The sequence below is a fragment of the Mycteria americana genome, chromosome 16, assembly GCF_035582795.1.
Source record: "Mycteria americana isolate JAX WOST 10 ecotype Jacksonville Zoo and Gardens chromosome 16, USCA_MyAme_1.0, whole genome shotgun sequence".
NCBI classification, from domain to species: Eukaryota; Metazoa; Chordata; class Aves; order Ciconiiformes; family Ciconiidae; genus Mycteria; species Mycteria americana.
Genome location: NC_134380.1, coordinates 6,186,600 through 6,198,794, shown reverse-complemented (window position 1 = coordinate 6,198,794; position 12,195 = coordinate 6,186,600). Strand labels below are relative to the sequence as shown.

The 12,195-nt window shown below is 57.4% G+C and overlaps 2 protein-coding genes and 1 long non-coding RNA gene across 4 annotated transcripts in view; 1 reads left to right on the top strand and 2 right to left on the bottom strand.

Moving 5' to 3' along the window:
• LOC142417916 (uncharacterized) overlaps positions 1-12,195 on the top strand; it is a 480,711-nt gene that overhangs the window by 31,852 nt on the left and 436,664 nt on the right. The window lies entirely within an intron of this gene.
• TRIM65 (tripartite motif containing 65) lies at positions 761-5,069 on the bottom strand. The gene is given in 8 exon segments (XM_075519224.1): positions 761-1,193; positions 1,196-1,303; positions 2,648-2,725; positions 3,056-3,227; positions 3,720-3,953; positions 4,028-4,123; positions 4,624-4,862; positions 4,865-5,069. Coding segments are annotated over 8 exon segments (1,545 nt in total). The 3' UTR covers positions 761-780.
• Positions 7,105-11,801, bottom strand: MRPL38 (mitochondrial ribosomal protein L38). Of its 2 annotated transcripts, none has more exons than XM_075518487.1 (9): positions 11,658-11,801; positions 11,259-11,438; positions 10,534-10,662; positions 10,244-10,452; positions 9,814-9,886; positions 9,216-9,261; positions 8,674-8,832; positions 8,138-8,274; positions 7,105-7,767 (listed from the first exon to the last, which is right to left on the bottom strand). In XM_075518487.1, exons 1-9 carry the CDS (start codon positions 11,722-11,724, stop codon positions 7,631-7,633), a joined length of 1,137 nt encoding a protein of 378 aa, XP_075374602.1. In that variant the 5' UTR covers positions 11,725-11,801; the 3' UTR covers positions 7,105-7,630. The 2 variants fall into 2 exon arrangements, with proteins under 2 accessions (XP_075374602.1, XP_075374603.1); XM_075518488.1 differs by lacking the exon at positions 11,658-11,801 and adding an exon at positions 11,621-11,638.

Sequence of the window (12,195 nt, the reverse complement as noted above, 5' to 3'; positions counted from 1 at the left end):
CACTATGAGGGTCTGGTCCCCGCTGCTGGCCCTGCAAGGACGCGGAGGGACGGGATGGGGCCCTGCAGGGATGGGTGCAGGAGCAGGGGCACCCAGCTCACCTCTCCCAGCATCGCTTTGGTCCCACAGCTCCCATCAGCACCGACGTCAAACCAGTAGGAAAATAGAGCTTTATTGGAGAAAGTAGCTTCGTACAAAGAGCAGCTGCAGCGTGGCACCCTAAAAAGTTGCTCTGCCATGTCTGAGAGTGGCAAGAGGGGACCGGGAGGGGCTGGGGGAGCAGGACCTGCCTGCATGTGGGGCTGGGGGAGCACAGGGCTCCCTCTGCATTGCTCCACAGCACCCTGTGGCTGCAGCATCCCCCTCTGGGGTCCCCCTCACCCAAAATCTTCTCCAGGCTTGGGAGGTTTGGTAGGGATAGGAGAAAGAGGAAAAATCTAATTCCTTCATCCTCCCTCACCCCCTCTGCAGGGACAGGCACCCCCACGTGCCCCCACACACAGCGACTGGGGGCTTCATCCCCACCGCGAGGGCACGGCCCTTAGCCCTGCATCCTTTCCCCGGCCCTAACTTGTGTCACCAGCACGATATTCACATATGCAAATCAGACATGTTAATTTGCATGTCTGTCCTCATCAGCTCTTATTAAAACACTGCACCCCACTCCTGCCTCGGCTTCAGGGTCCCACTTGCACTGCAACAGCCCCTGGCTGCAGCTGGGCTACGGCATCAGCCTGGGGCTTGCCGGCCCAGCTAACGGAGCCGCACGGCAGCTCCAGCTCAGTCCCTCTGGCACAGCGTCACCGCTTGCCTCTCGCACAGCCAACAGACGGGACAGAAGGGCTTGGTGGAGACGTGGAAGGAATGGATGAGCCATGTCCTCTCCCCGAGGCCGTAGAAGGAGAGGAGCCCCTTGCCGTAATCCAGGCTGACCCCCAGGTTCTTATAGAGCCGCTCCTGGATTTTCTCCGCCTGGCCCTTGTGCCAGGCCAGGTAGCAATCCTCCCACACCTGCAGCCCCCATGAGCCCCCATCCAGCCCGATGTTGAACTTGTGGCCATGCTGCCGCTTCCAGGGGAGGCTGCGGTAGGTCACCCCCAGGGTGACAGAGTGGCTGGAGATCTCCCAGTAGTGGTGGCCACGGCCGCAGCCCTGTGTGCACAGCACCTGCCGGGGCTCAAAGTGGGGTCCTGCTCCTGCCACCCACAGACAATACCGGGGCCGTGCTTGGCTTTCCAGTTACCTTTTGACAGCTCCAGGTACTTGTTGACCGTCTCAGGATCGAAGGTCATGTTGCAGTGGTGTGGGAGGAGCAATGGCATGGATGGATCATCAGACCTTTACACCCTTGGCGTGAGCCCTCCCAACGGTGATGCGGTTTAAACTGCATAGGGCTGGCTCCCAAAATAGAAGGGAACAAGTTGTAGCATATTTGGAGGCGAAGGGGAGTGGGGTGAGATGTGATACCTGCCTGCTCGCCTGCTAGAAGGAGCGGAAACAGCCCAGAAATAGCTGGCGAGGCTCCGAGACGCGATGCTTCGTGCAGTCCTTGCACAGCCCAGCTCACAGCCAGCAAGCCGTGATGGCTCTGTGGTCATTTTGGAAGAGATGTGCTTGGTTTTAACAGCAAAAAATATGAGCGTGGGTGGGGAGAGGGGGAGAAAACCGAGTGTTAAGTGAGCAAATATGGTATTGCGGGGAGTTATTCTCCTCTGCACGGGCTGTGATAACTCCTCCTGCTGCAGGCACTCGCTGGCCACCAGCACCTCACCTTCCTCCCGCAACAACGCAGCCTGGCCAGCTATGCTGGGCTCATGCCTGCTGCCCATAAATAACATTTTTTTCATATTAATAACCCTGAGAACGTTTTGTGGGGCTTGATGGAAGGAATCCTTACAGGTCCCATAGGCATTGATTGCCTCCCTGGCAAGAGTGATGTGACCAACATGCCCTAAACATTATCCAACCCTCTTCCTCTTCCCAACAGGGAGGAGATGGGAAAAGGAGCATTGAGGAAATCCCAAAGAGCTGGAGTGGGATGGGCCCAGGGAGGGAAGGGGACACGAAGGGCTGCAGCTGGGAGCACTGGGGCCATATCTCTGGATAGAGAGCAATGAGTGCAGGCAGGGGTCTGGACTGGTGCTGTGCCGTGCGGGGCAGCTGGGCAGCCCGTGACACGTCCCTGTGGGTGCTCGCTTGCCAGCCGCTGACGTTGCCTGCCTGCCTGCCTGCGGGAAAGCGCTGCGTCTAAATATGGGTCGTTGGGAACAGGCACATCGCTCCTGCCTGGGCAAGACGCCCGAGGCAGGTGAAAAGGAGAGGATGAAGACGGGGCAAGATCCAGGGCAGCAACTGACTCAATGCCGGGCACTGGCAGCCCCAGTTTCCACGGGAAAGCATTCCCTGGTGCCGCTAATCCCCCTAACGAGCCCTTTCCCATCTGCACAGTGTCCCCCAGCCCATCCACCCCAGCCCTGCAGCACCCTTCTCTGCATTTAAGGAGAGGGCTTGGGAGAGCCAGGGAAAGAACCCCTGTCACTGCAGCCACGTCACCCTCCTTCCAGGGAAGGGCTTGGCTTGGTGAAATCTCTGCCTGCTGGGGACCCCAGTGGGGTGCTGTCCCTCCAGACCCCCACGTGCTCCTCACCCTTCAGAAGCTCAGCTTGGAGCTGGCACTCGGGGAGCGGGGCCACCACCTTCGCCAGCCCCTGAGGACCCTCCAGGCCTGTGGAGGATGGGGACAGGCATTTTGAGTGATGCCACCCAAAAACTTGTTCCTTCCTGGCTTTGATGGGAGGAGGAGGAAGTCCATCGTATCCAAGCCTGGAAGCGGGCACATGCCACTGCGACTTGGCATTGCCAGCAAGGAAGGGCCACAGGGAAGCCACCCAGCTCATCCCACTCCATTGATACCCATCTGCTGAACAGTAGATGCGTATCCCCATCCTAACCCCCTGTGCGCAGCAGCCGTGTCCCCAGCACGGTGACACAGGCCAGGCTGTGGTTCAGGATGACTTGGAGCCCTTTGAGGTGGCCCTGTGAGCAGAAGGGTTACCTTGGCCAACGGGTTGAGGGGCTTTGGGGGCCACAGAGCTGGGCAGGTCCTCCAGCAGGAGCCTGGAGATGTTGATGAGGATCTCAGTGATGGGCTTGACCATGCCGGCCACATCAAACTCCATGGGGAGCAGCCCCTCCAGGCTCTCTGGAAATGGGAGCAGGGGGAACTCCTGCAGACAGACACACAGACACCTGTGCACTGGCCTGAGGAGGATGGGCAGCTCCCGAATCCCGTCTGCACATGCCATGTCTCCCCAGTGAGTGATGGGGGCATCCCCAAAATGTCTGCCATTAGCTGTGGCTGGCACACAGGGTCAGGGGACAGTCACAGGGGGAGCACGAGGCTGCGGGGAGCAGAGGGGCTGCGGCACAGGGCTTTCTGTTTTGCTGGCAGGGGAAGAGCCTTGCTGAGTGGTTTGGGGGTGGGAGATGCTGCCCATGGCCCTGCAGGCAGCACCATCCGCTCCGATCCAGCATCACCCCCCTAACTTTTCAGGGACCCCCACGAAAGCAGCTCTTCCTCCCAGCTCCATCACATTGCTGAGATGGGCTGAGGATGCGTCCCCCCCAGGGAAGAGGTCGACCATGTCTCTGCCCTCACCAAAAGGGCGCAGGGCCAGCAGCACCCAGGTGCAGGGAGAGACACAGCGCCGGGACGGTACCTGGAGGAAGGTCCTGTGGTCGGGGCAGGCCAGCAGGCACTGAGCCCTCTCCCTGTGCTGGCCAAGGACATCCAGGTGGTCCCTGAGGAGGCTCCAGTCCTCCCCCATGCACCCCAGCACTGCCACCTGCTCTTGCTTGATCCTGGCCACCGTCCGCCAATGGCAATCCTCCAGGGCTTTTCTCAGGAGGGCGAATTTGCTCAAAATCACCAATTTGAGCCCCTCGAAGGAGTCCTGGGTGGGGAAGAGCCACGAGAGCCAGCACGCTCCCACCAGCACGCCCGGCATGGAGGCAGCCGTGGTGCTACCTTGACGCTGTGCATTTGCTGCTCCAGCTCCTGCATTGCCCGCTCGATCCTCTCTGATTCCTCTTAGGCTTTTTCCAGGGACTTTTTCAAAGGAGCCTGGTGAAGGGAGGCACCAGCACTCTGCGGTACAGCATGCTGCTGCCCAGCTGGCCCCCAGGAGCCCTCTCAGGGCTGCAGGACAAGGCTCGCAGGGAAGGAGAAGGCTTGTGAAGGGGAGAGGCTGTGACCAGGGCCACTGAGAAATGAAACCTTGTGCTGTTCTTTCACCCATTTTTAGCTGTTTCCTCTAGATCAGGGGGTCACAAACACATATGGCACTGTTCATCTGGTGCTGCTGGATTTACCCAGCTCTCTGCTGCTCCTGACAGCCCCCCGTTTCTTAGGGAGCAGACAGGCGCTGGTGGCATCTCCCTGGCCAGAGCCCATGCCAGCTCCCTGTTCAGCTGAGGCTGGGCACAGCTCAGCACACAGACACACATCGCATCCCCGCAGCAGGGCATGGGACAGCAGAGGTGGATGTCGTGCTGTGCCTGAGCTGCTGTGGCTCCCCCTGCCCCCCACCCCGCCACCCCGGTCCTGCCACCCATTGTCCCCACCTGCTTTTTAGCGTGCTCTTCCTCAAAGAGCACCCGCCAGTGCTGCCGGCACTGCTGGACGGTGCAGACGCAGCAGATGCATCACTGCTCATCCTCACAGTACAGCTCCAGCGGGCGCCTGTGCTGCGGGCGCAGCTTGCCGTGGGCCACCTCCCATCTCTCTGTGCCCGAGGCTCGTGCCTCGCCATCCTGCACCAGCTCCACCACGCTGCGCAGGGTGACATTCTTCTCCAGCTCCGGTGCCGCTTGAAGCCCCTGCGGCACGCAGGGCACGTGTAGCCCTTCTCGGCCCCAGCGGGTGCCTGCTCTTGCTTGTGCCGGTGGTCGCTGATGCAGCGCTTGCAGAATTTTTGCCGGCAGGGCAAGGTCACAGGCACCCTGAACAGCTCCAGGCAGATGGAGCACACCAGCTTCTCCTCCAGCTTCTGCGAGATGGGTGATGCCATCCTGCCTGCACTGGGGATCAGGGTGATGGGTGAAAGAAGCCTGGGAAATATAAACTCAGCTGTGCAGAGAAGGAAGAGATGGTGACACTGCGCCCAGAGGTGGGTCAGGGCTCTGAGCCAGGCATGCTCTTAAAGAGACACCCAGTGGGTGCCCCCTCGGCTCCGCCAGCTCTGCCACGCACGGGGGAGACGATGGGGAGGGTCGGAGCTGCTCCCCCCAGGGACAGGGAGAGCTGCGAAGCACAGCAGGAGGCCTGGAGAGGATGAAACACTGCAGTGACAGCACAGGGAGACACATGCAAGAGGCTGACAAGGTTCAGAGCAATGTGTATTTCCCCGTGTGAATGTGTTTGCACAGGCACACATACGATGTATAATTTGATTTCACTCCTTTTTTGCCCTTTGAGGGAAGTTCCCAGCATCCTCACCTCTGCCAGGGCTGGGTCCCTGAGCAGAGCATGGCAGTCCTCCCTGGCAGAGAGACCTCAGTACAGTGGTCCCAGCATCTGCCAGCCTGGGAACCAGCAGAGAGGGGCACCCACCACTGCTGCAGCCACGTCACCTCCCTCTGCAGTGACAAGGGCCGTGACACATGCCAGCAGCCGGCCAGGGCCACATTCCGCCCTTGCATCTTTCCATTTTAAACTACAGCTCCTGCTGTCTGCACATGTCCCTGTGCACACCCGCCACTCCTTTTCCTACTAAGTTCCTTGCAACACCCGTGCACATCAGTACTCCAAAATGCAAGAAAGATGTCATCTGGGCAATCAGTCCCTGCTCAGGTGGCAGGTGGAGTCTTCTGCCCAGAGGCGATCGCGGTGCCCGTGCGCTGCGTACCTTCACCTTATCTTCATACAGTTCAGTTTCAGGAGAAAAAGCTCCCAACCTTCCAGTCCAAACCTTACCTCCTTACCCTCGCAGACACGCTGTCACTCGTGCACACACTCCCAGGCAGCTGAACGCTGGCAGGATGGCCTCGTTTTGCAACGGTTCTGCAGCCTCCCCACACGCACGGCTTTGCTTTCACCCACGCAGGTGAGGGTGAGCAGGGAGGAGGTCTGCGCTGCAGTTGGGGTGCTCACCAGCAGGCTGCTGGGGGGGCAGAACAGTTTCTGTATCACAGGCAGGCTCGGAGCCTCCCGCCAGACTGCCCCTGGGCTCAGGAGGCGACGGGATCTGTCACAACTCCCTGCATGTCCCAGCATGGCTTCAGCACCCAAAACATTTCTTTGGGATAAATCTGCGAATTCTGACCAAATATTTGAAGCTCAGAGAGGGGTGTAACATGACCTGCGTGTCTGCCTGGAACCGCAGGACACCTGCACTCCCACTGTGGTCACCTCACAAACCAATTCACCCTGACTTAAACCAGTTCCCAGAACCCTTCGGGAGGAGAGTTCAGGGAGCTCAGGCGTAGCTGGTAACGGCCCTGAGCAACGGCAGGGGAGGGCATTTCAGCACAATCTCATTTGTTTGCTGGGGGCTCTTATTTCCTGAGGAAGGGGGGATCCTCCGATAAAGTTACTGGGAACCAGAGCTAGCAACAGGCAGCTGCAATGGCAGGAACATGTTGGTATTTGGGGGTTTAAACACGTGCATGGGGGTTGGCAGGAAGAGCCTTGCAGAGCAGAGCAGAAAGCAGAGTCTCTCCACAGCTTGGGTACAGGAGTGGCAGCAGCAGAGTGCCAGGCCACCACCGCCTGTCTGCCCCAACCCTGGCAACTCTGCAGATCTGCTTTTGCTCCACCTGTCCACACCAGGTACGTGCTGTCCGGGGAGCGAGGGGAAGGAGACTGAGGTCCCTGTGCTTGGGTAGCTGTTGGGAGAAGCCAGCTGCTCCACAAATGGTGACCTCGTGCAGGTTTACCCCCTGTGTAGCTGCACTCTTCCCATCCTACAACATCTAAGAGGGAAAGAGACCTCAGCCCAGGGAAGGGCTGCCCTTCTCCCCTGCACCCTGCTGAGCTCCCCAGCTCTGCGCCAGCTGGCTGGGATACCAAGCTCTTCCCAATAAAGACAAGGCAGCACCACCAGCATCACTCAGAGTGTGTTTAATCAGACCCATCTCTTTAAGAGGACTGCACAAATGAAAGCTGACACAGTCCTGAATCACAGCACCGTAAGGGGAGGAAATCCAGGCTGCCTGGCTCTGTTTGTTCCATAAACAGGCAAAAGGAGAACTGTGATCCCTGCAGAGAAGCAAGGCAGGGCATCTCTGGGGAACTCTACCCTGCCACCCTTACTGATCAGCTCTGCTACAGAATCAGTAGCAAGATTTCAGCCTGGCCATAGATTTGCTTTCATCTATGAATGTCCTCTTTAAGTAGCCTTTTGATCACACAGCTGCCAGCACTGCGAACGCCTGTTGCCCCCAGCTGCATACTTCCCAGCACTGCCAGCACAGGGGAACTGGGAGCCAAGGGGCTGAGATTGTCGTTTCCCTCCAGAGGCGCAGGTGGCTCCCAGCTGCACAGCTGCGTGAATGCAGGGAAGCCAGCAGCCCCATCTGCCCGGCCAGCATCCCAGCATAGACCAGAGCACCTCGAGAGGAGGCCGGGCCCCTAGTAAATGCCGTAGGTGGGCTCCTCGGTGTCTCGGTATCTGTCCAGGTACCTCAGAGGCTGGTGGCGCGGGAACTTTAACTGTGGAGGATGGTAAACGGGCGGCCGCACAAATTCAAACACAGGCTCTCTCATATCTGTAAAGGGGCGATACAGAATGTTAGCAAGACGGCTCAGATCCAAACCCCAGGCCCTCTCCTTCGCCAGCAAGGGCCCCCACGTGCACATGTGGTCAAGCATGCCCTGGTGAAGGCTCTCTTGGTGATATTTTAAAATGTTCATTCAAAATGGCCTTTTAGAGGTTGTTTCCTCTGACTGCTGTTAGTTTGGTGGAGCATGGCTCGGTAAGTACCCGGTCTGTGCTGTAACAGATCCTAGACAAGTGCCAGAACCAAGCAAGAGCCTACAGCCACAGCTCGCTTCACTGACCCTGTGTGTTACCCGCGGGGCCACGTCCCAGCCCACAAAGAGGCCCCCTCCAGCATCCCTGCACGCTGCATTTCTTACTGAGAAGCTGATGAAAGACCCAAGTAACGGAGCTGTCCCACTGGCACTGGAAAAATGCCAGCCCTGCAGGGGTCATTGCATCCTCATGCTTTCTGTAGAAGTCAAACGTGCTAAAGGTTCGCATCTTGAGGCTGTGGCTGGAAACAAGACACAAGCACAAGAGCTGAGGTGAACCTCTTTTCCTGCAGCACTCTGGTAGGCAACTATTTCCCCACATCATCCCAGAGTTTATAAAACAGAGGTGGAAAAGGAAGTCACTAAAAAAAAATCTCCCAGCTTCTCCAACTCTATGCACATTTCTGCCCCAAGCAGGAAAAAACACTTTCTTAACAGCCTGGTTTAAAGCAACATGACTCCACAGTGCTTGCAGGGCTGGGATTGTGGCTTCAGGTGACACACAAACTCAAAGGAGCCTTGAACAACCCTGCAGATTAAAAGGAACTGCTCTCCTACAGCAGTAGCAAAGATGTAATCGTAAAAAGCAATAACAGCCTAGCCAAGCGAGTGTGAAACTGCCCAGTGAAAACCTGAATTACCATGGCATTGGCCGAACATCCTCGCTGAAATCTATGGGGCAGTCTTGCTTGAAGAGGAGGAAGATGAAGCGATGGTAGCCAGTTCCCATGGCAGGGAAGGGGGGCAAGTAGTGGCAGATCTCCTTACCGGACTTGATGTCATTGCCTGGGATGTTTGTCCTGGATACAAAGAAGTTTACTTCATTATATATCCATTCACTTCCCTCCACTGGGACCAGCAGATTCACCCAGGATTGCAAGTCACCCTGTGCTACGTTTTGACGTGACTTATACCCTCTTGGACAAGTAGGGGCCGTATTCACCAGAAGAAAAATCACACCCCGTGATGTGAATGCCAAAAAGCAGCAACACCTGGAACTACCGCATCTTTAGCAGGACCCAGAACACAAGGGTAAAGAAGCTAATGGCAGGAGCACCAGAGAAAGCCATGGAACTGTGTTAGCGAATGCTTATTCCCGAGCTCTGCTGGAGGAGTTTCTGCCCTCTCCCACCTGGGCTTTTCCTGAGCTAAGCAGCACGCGGCTCTGATGTGCGGTACTCACACCAGCCAGTGGAGGTACTCCGACTCCGTGTCTCTTAAATGTCCATCTGCAAACACACACAACAGAGAAAGGCGACTTAGAGACAACCTGGTGTTTGCATCAACCCCAGAGTGAGAATGCCCAGACCCCCTTCGAACGGAGGGGGCAGCTCGAGACTTTTCTGCTAGGAAAGGAGTGCTGGGAGGTAACTCATTATAGGATTGAGCTTAAAATGAGGAGCAAAGAACTCTACAGATGTAATTCCAAGACTAAAAGGACTTCTTGGTCAGCTGCTTCACTTTGCTGTGCCTTGGTTTCTCAGGGCAAACAACATCAGCTAAGCTACCTCCCAGGCAGATTGCTGAGGCAGAGAAGAGTTTGGGGGTAACCAAAAGATAGGAGTCAGGGAATTGCTTCCACTACACTGTGACATAGGTCCTGTTGCATCACTGTCCCATCTCTCAACTGCTAGAGATTTGGGGAGGTTATAGTCTTTCCTGCATATGTAATACATCCCTGCTTCAAAGATACTGTGCAGCCAAAAGAAACAGGAGCTAACCAAAAGCAGAGTGAAAAAATCTCGTTTAAACAAGTTCTTTTTAAAGAACCTGCTACTCACCTGGATTTGTGAGTAACAAAGTCCAGAGGGAGCCTTTATCTGCCTCATATGACACTGCAGGGGGACTGGAAGCCTAAGTGAACAACATACAGAGAATGTAAATCACTCAAACAACAGGTTCCATTAAGACCAGGTCATGATTTCCAAGGCAAAGAATATGAACTTGTCAAAGGCATGGCCACACCACCAAGTAATCCAGCTCCACCTGGAGAGCCCCCCGGAGCATTAATAAACATCAGCCTGCTGACAGACAACAATCCTATTGCAAAGCTCTGTCCTTATCACATCCAAGAATCACATTTCCTTCATCACAGTGGAAACACCCTTGTCAAAGAAATCCCCCAGAATGAACAATGCCCACTAGAAGCATCTGACAAAAACACACAGGTTTCCCATGGCGTCGAGGTTGTTCCCAGCTCCCCTCACACACCTCTGATGGAGTCACCACGTTCCCATAGTAGACTGGCACGAGGTACTCGTCGTCTTGGCTGTACTCCACCCTCAAGGTAACCCAGGGGGTGAACGTGGCCCCCTTGAACAAGTCACGAAATATCCCGCAGTGCTCCGCCACACGCTGCTTGTGGAATGGGCCGCTGGTCTTCTCCCACTCAGCTCTGACTTCATCAAGGGGGATCAGCACTGCAAGGAGAGAGAAACGCTGCAGCAGGCAGCTGGGGACCAGAGTGGCCAGGGCAGGGAGGGAAGGGGCGAGGCACAGACCAGTCCGGAGCCGCGCTGCTCTTTCCATCTCGGCATTCTGGCGGTTCTCCCTCAGGATCTTTTTTCTCTCCTTGATTTCCTTTGCCCCCAGCAGCTTATCACGTGGTAGGCTGATGTCGGTCTTTGGCTCTTCAGAGAGGGGTGAAAAAATCATGTACGTGAAAAATGCGAATACCCAAAATACCCAAACATAAAACCCCTGCAAAAGTGTTAAAGAGTGTGTGAAAGAGATGCAACCTCAAGACATTGGAGACTCAATTCTGCCACCTCTGCCTTCCCTCTGCACTTCCACGCTTCTGCTCCCTCCTCCTCCCCCAACTCATCGCACCCCCAGACCCAGAGGTTTGCCAGCTGGCGAGCAGGTCTGGTCTCTGCAGCTGTTCAGCGGAGCAGCCAAACGGCATTATTTGCTGCAGGCCTAAAGCTCTGGTTCCTGGTTTGCTTTCTCTGATACTACTGGGGTTCCAAGGAATCACTTCTTTGTGCTGCTCCACATCTTTTGGCAGGCCCTGGCCAGCCTCCTTCCTTCCAGAAAACTGCCATCCATTGCCCCTGAAGACACTTGCGCTCTGCAAACTTCTACATCAGAGAAGGGCCAACCTCACGCCAGAGCACCTCAGCACCTCTTTACAGGGCAGGTTTTGGGGCAAACCCGTAGCCACAACAGCAGCTTCCTTGACCTTCAGCAGCAAAACCCCACGCAACACAGCTCCTTCCGCGAGTACCTGGCTGGGGGCTGGTGTGCTGCCGGTACGTCTTCCACCAGCGGGGCTTCCTGCTCTCTTTTTCCGCCAGCTTGAAGTAGCGAGTGAAGCTGCGGTATTTTTCCAGCGCTTCCAAGTTGCTGACGTCAATATCCTCGTTGGGCATCGGACCCAGCGGGGCTGCCCGCTTGCAGAGCGCAGCTGGAAGCGAGAGTTCCCATTTTATACAGAGAGCAAGAGACGAGGCCGAGAGAGCCCGGGAAAAGCGGGAGCGCGCTCCCGGGCCGGAGCCACCCCCGCCACCCCGAGCCGGCCCCTCCAGGGACGCTTGAGGAACCCAGGCGTCCGAGAGCCCCACCCCCCACACGGCTCCCGCTGCCCACCCGTGGGGGAAGCGGGGCTCCCCGGCCCGTGTCTCACCGGCCGTGCCGAAGGCCCGCCCGCCCCGGACGCCGCACAGCGCCGCGCTCAGCAAGGGCGCCGCCATGGCGCGCGCCGGCCCCCGTGGAAGGCCCCCGTTACCGTAGCGACAGAGGCTGCGCCGCGCAGAGCCCGGCTTGGAAGGCCCCCGCTGCCATAGCAACGGGGCTGGCTCGCGCAGGGCCTGCCTAGAAACGTGCCCGCATCCCAGCAGGACGGGCCCTTCCCTCGCCCCGGGCTACCCCTCCCCATCTCCGCCCTCGCTCCTCTGTCCCCAGGGCAGATCCCGCTGAAGAGAGCAGAGCGGCCCTGCTGTCACCCCGGGGCAGCAGGGAGGGGAGGTGAAGCCCAGTACAATAGCCAGCTTTCTTCAGAAAAAGGCCCCAAAAGGAAAAGCTGGAGTTGCCTGTGAGCTGTGGAACATCCTCAGGGTGCGGGTGAACCTCAGCACAGCCCCAGGGCAGAGCCGTGACAGCTCAGCCAAACCTCCGCGATCCCCCCGAACGCCTTTGGTTGCCACAGCCCAGCGGCAGGCAGC

Excerpts from the sequence above, each read along its gene's own strand:
- MRPL38 (XM_075518487.1), bottom strand. The coding sequence starts at position 11,724 with ATGGCGGCGCCCTTGCTGAGCGCGGCGCTGTGCGGCGTCCGGGGCGGG. Across the intron at positions 10,663-11,258 it reads GCACACCAGCCCCCAGCCAG|AGCCAAAGACCGACATCAGC; the intron begins GTACTCGCGGAA and ends CCCTCTCTGAAG. Across the intron at positions 9,887-10,243 it reads ACGTGGTGACTCCATCAGAG|GCTTCCAGTCCCCCTGCAGT; the intron begins GTGTGTGAGGGG and ends TTGTTCACTTAG.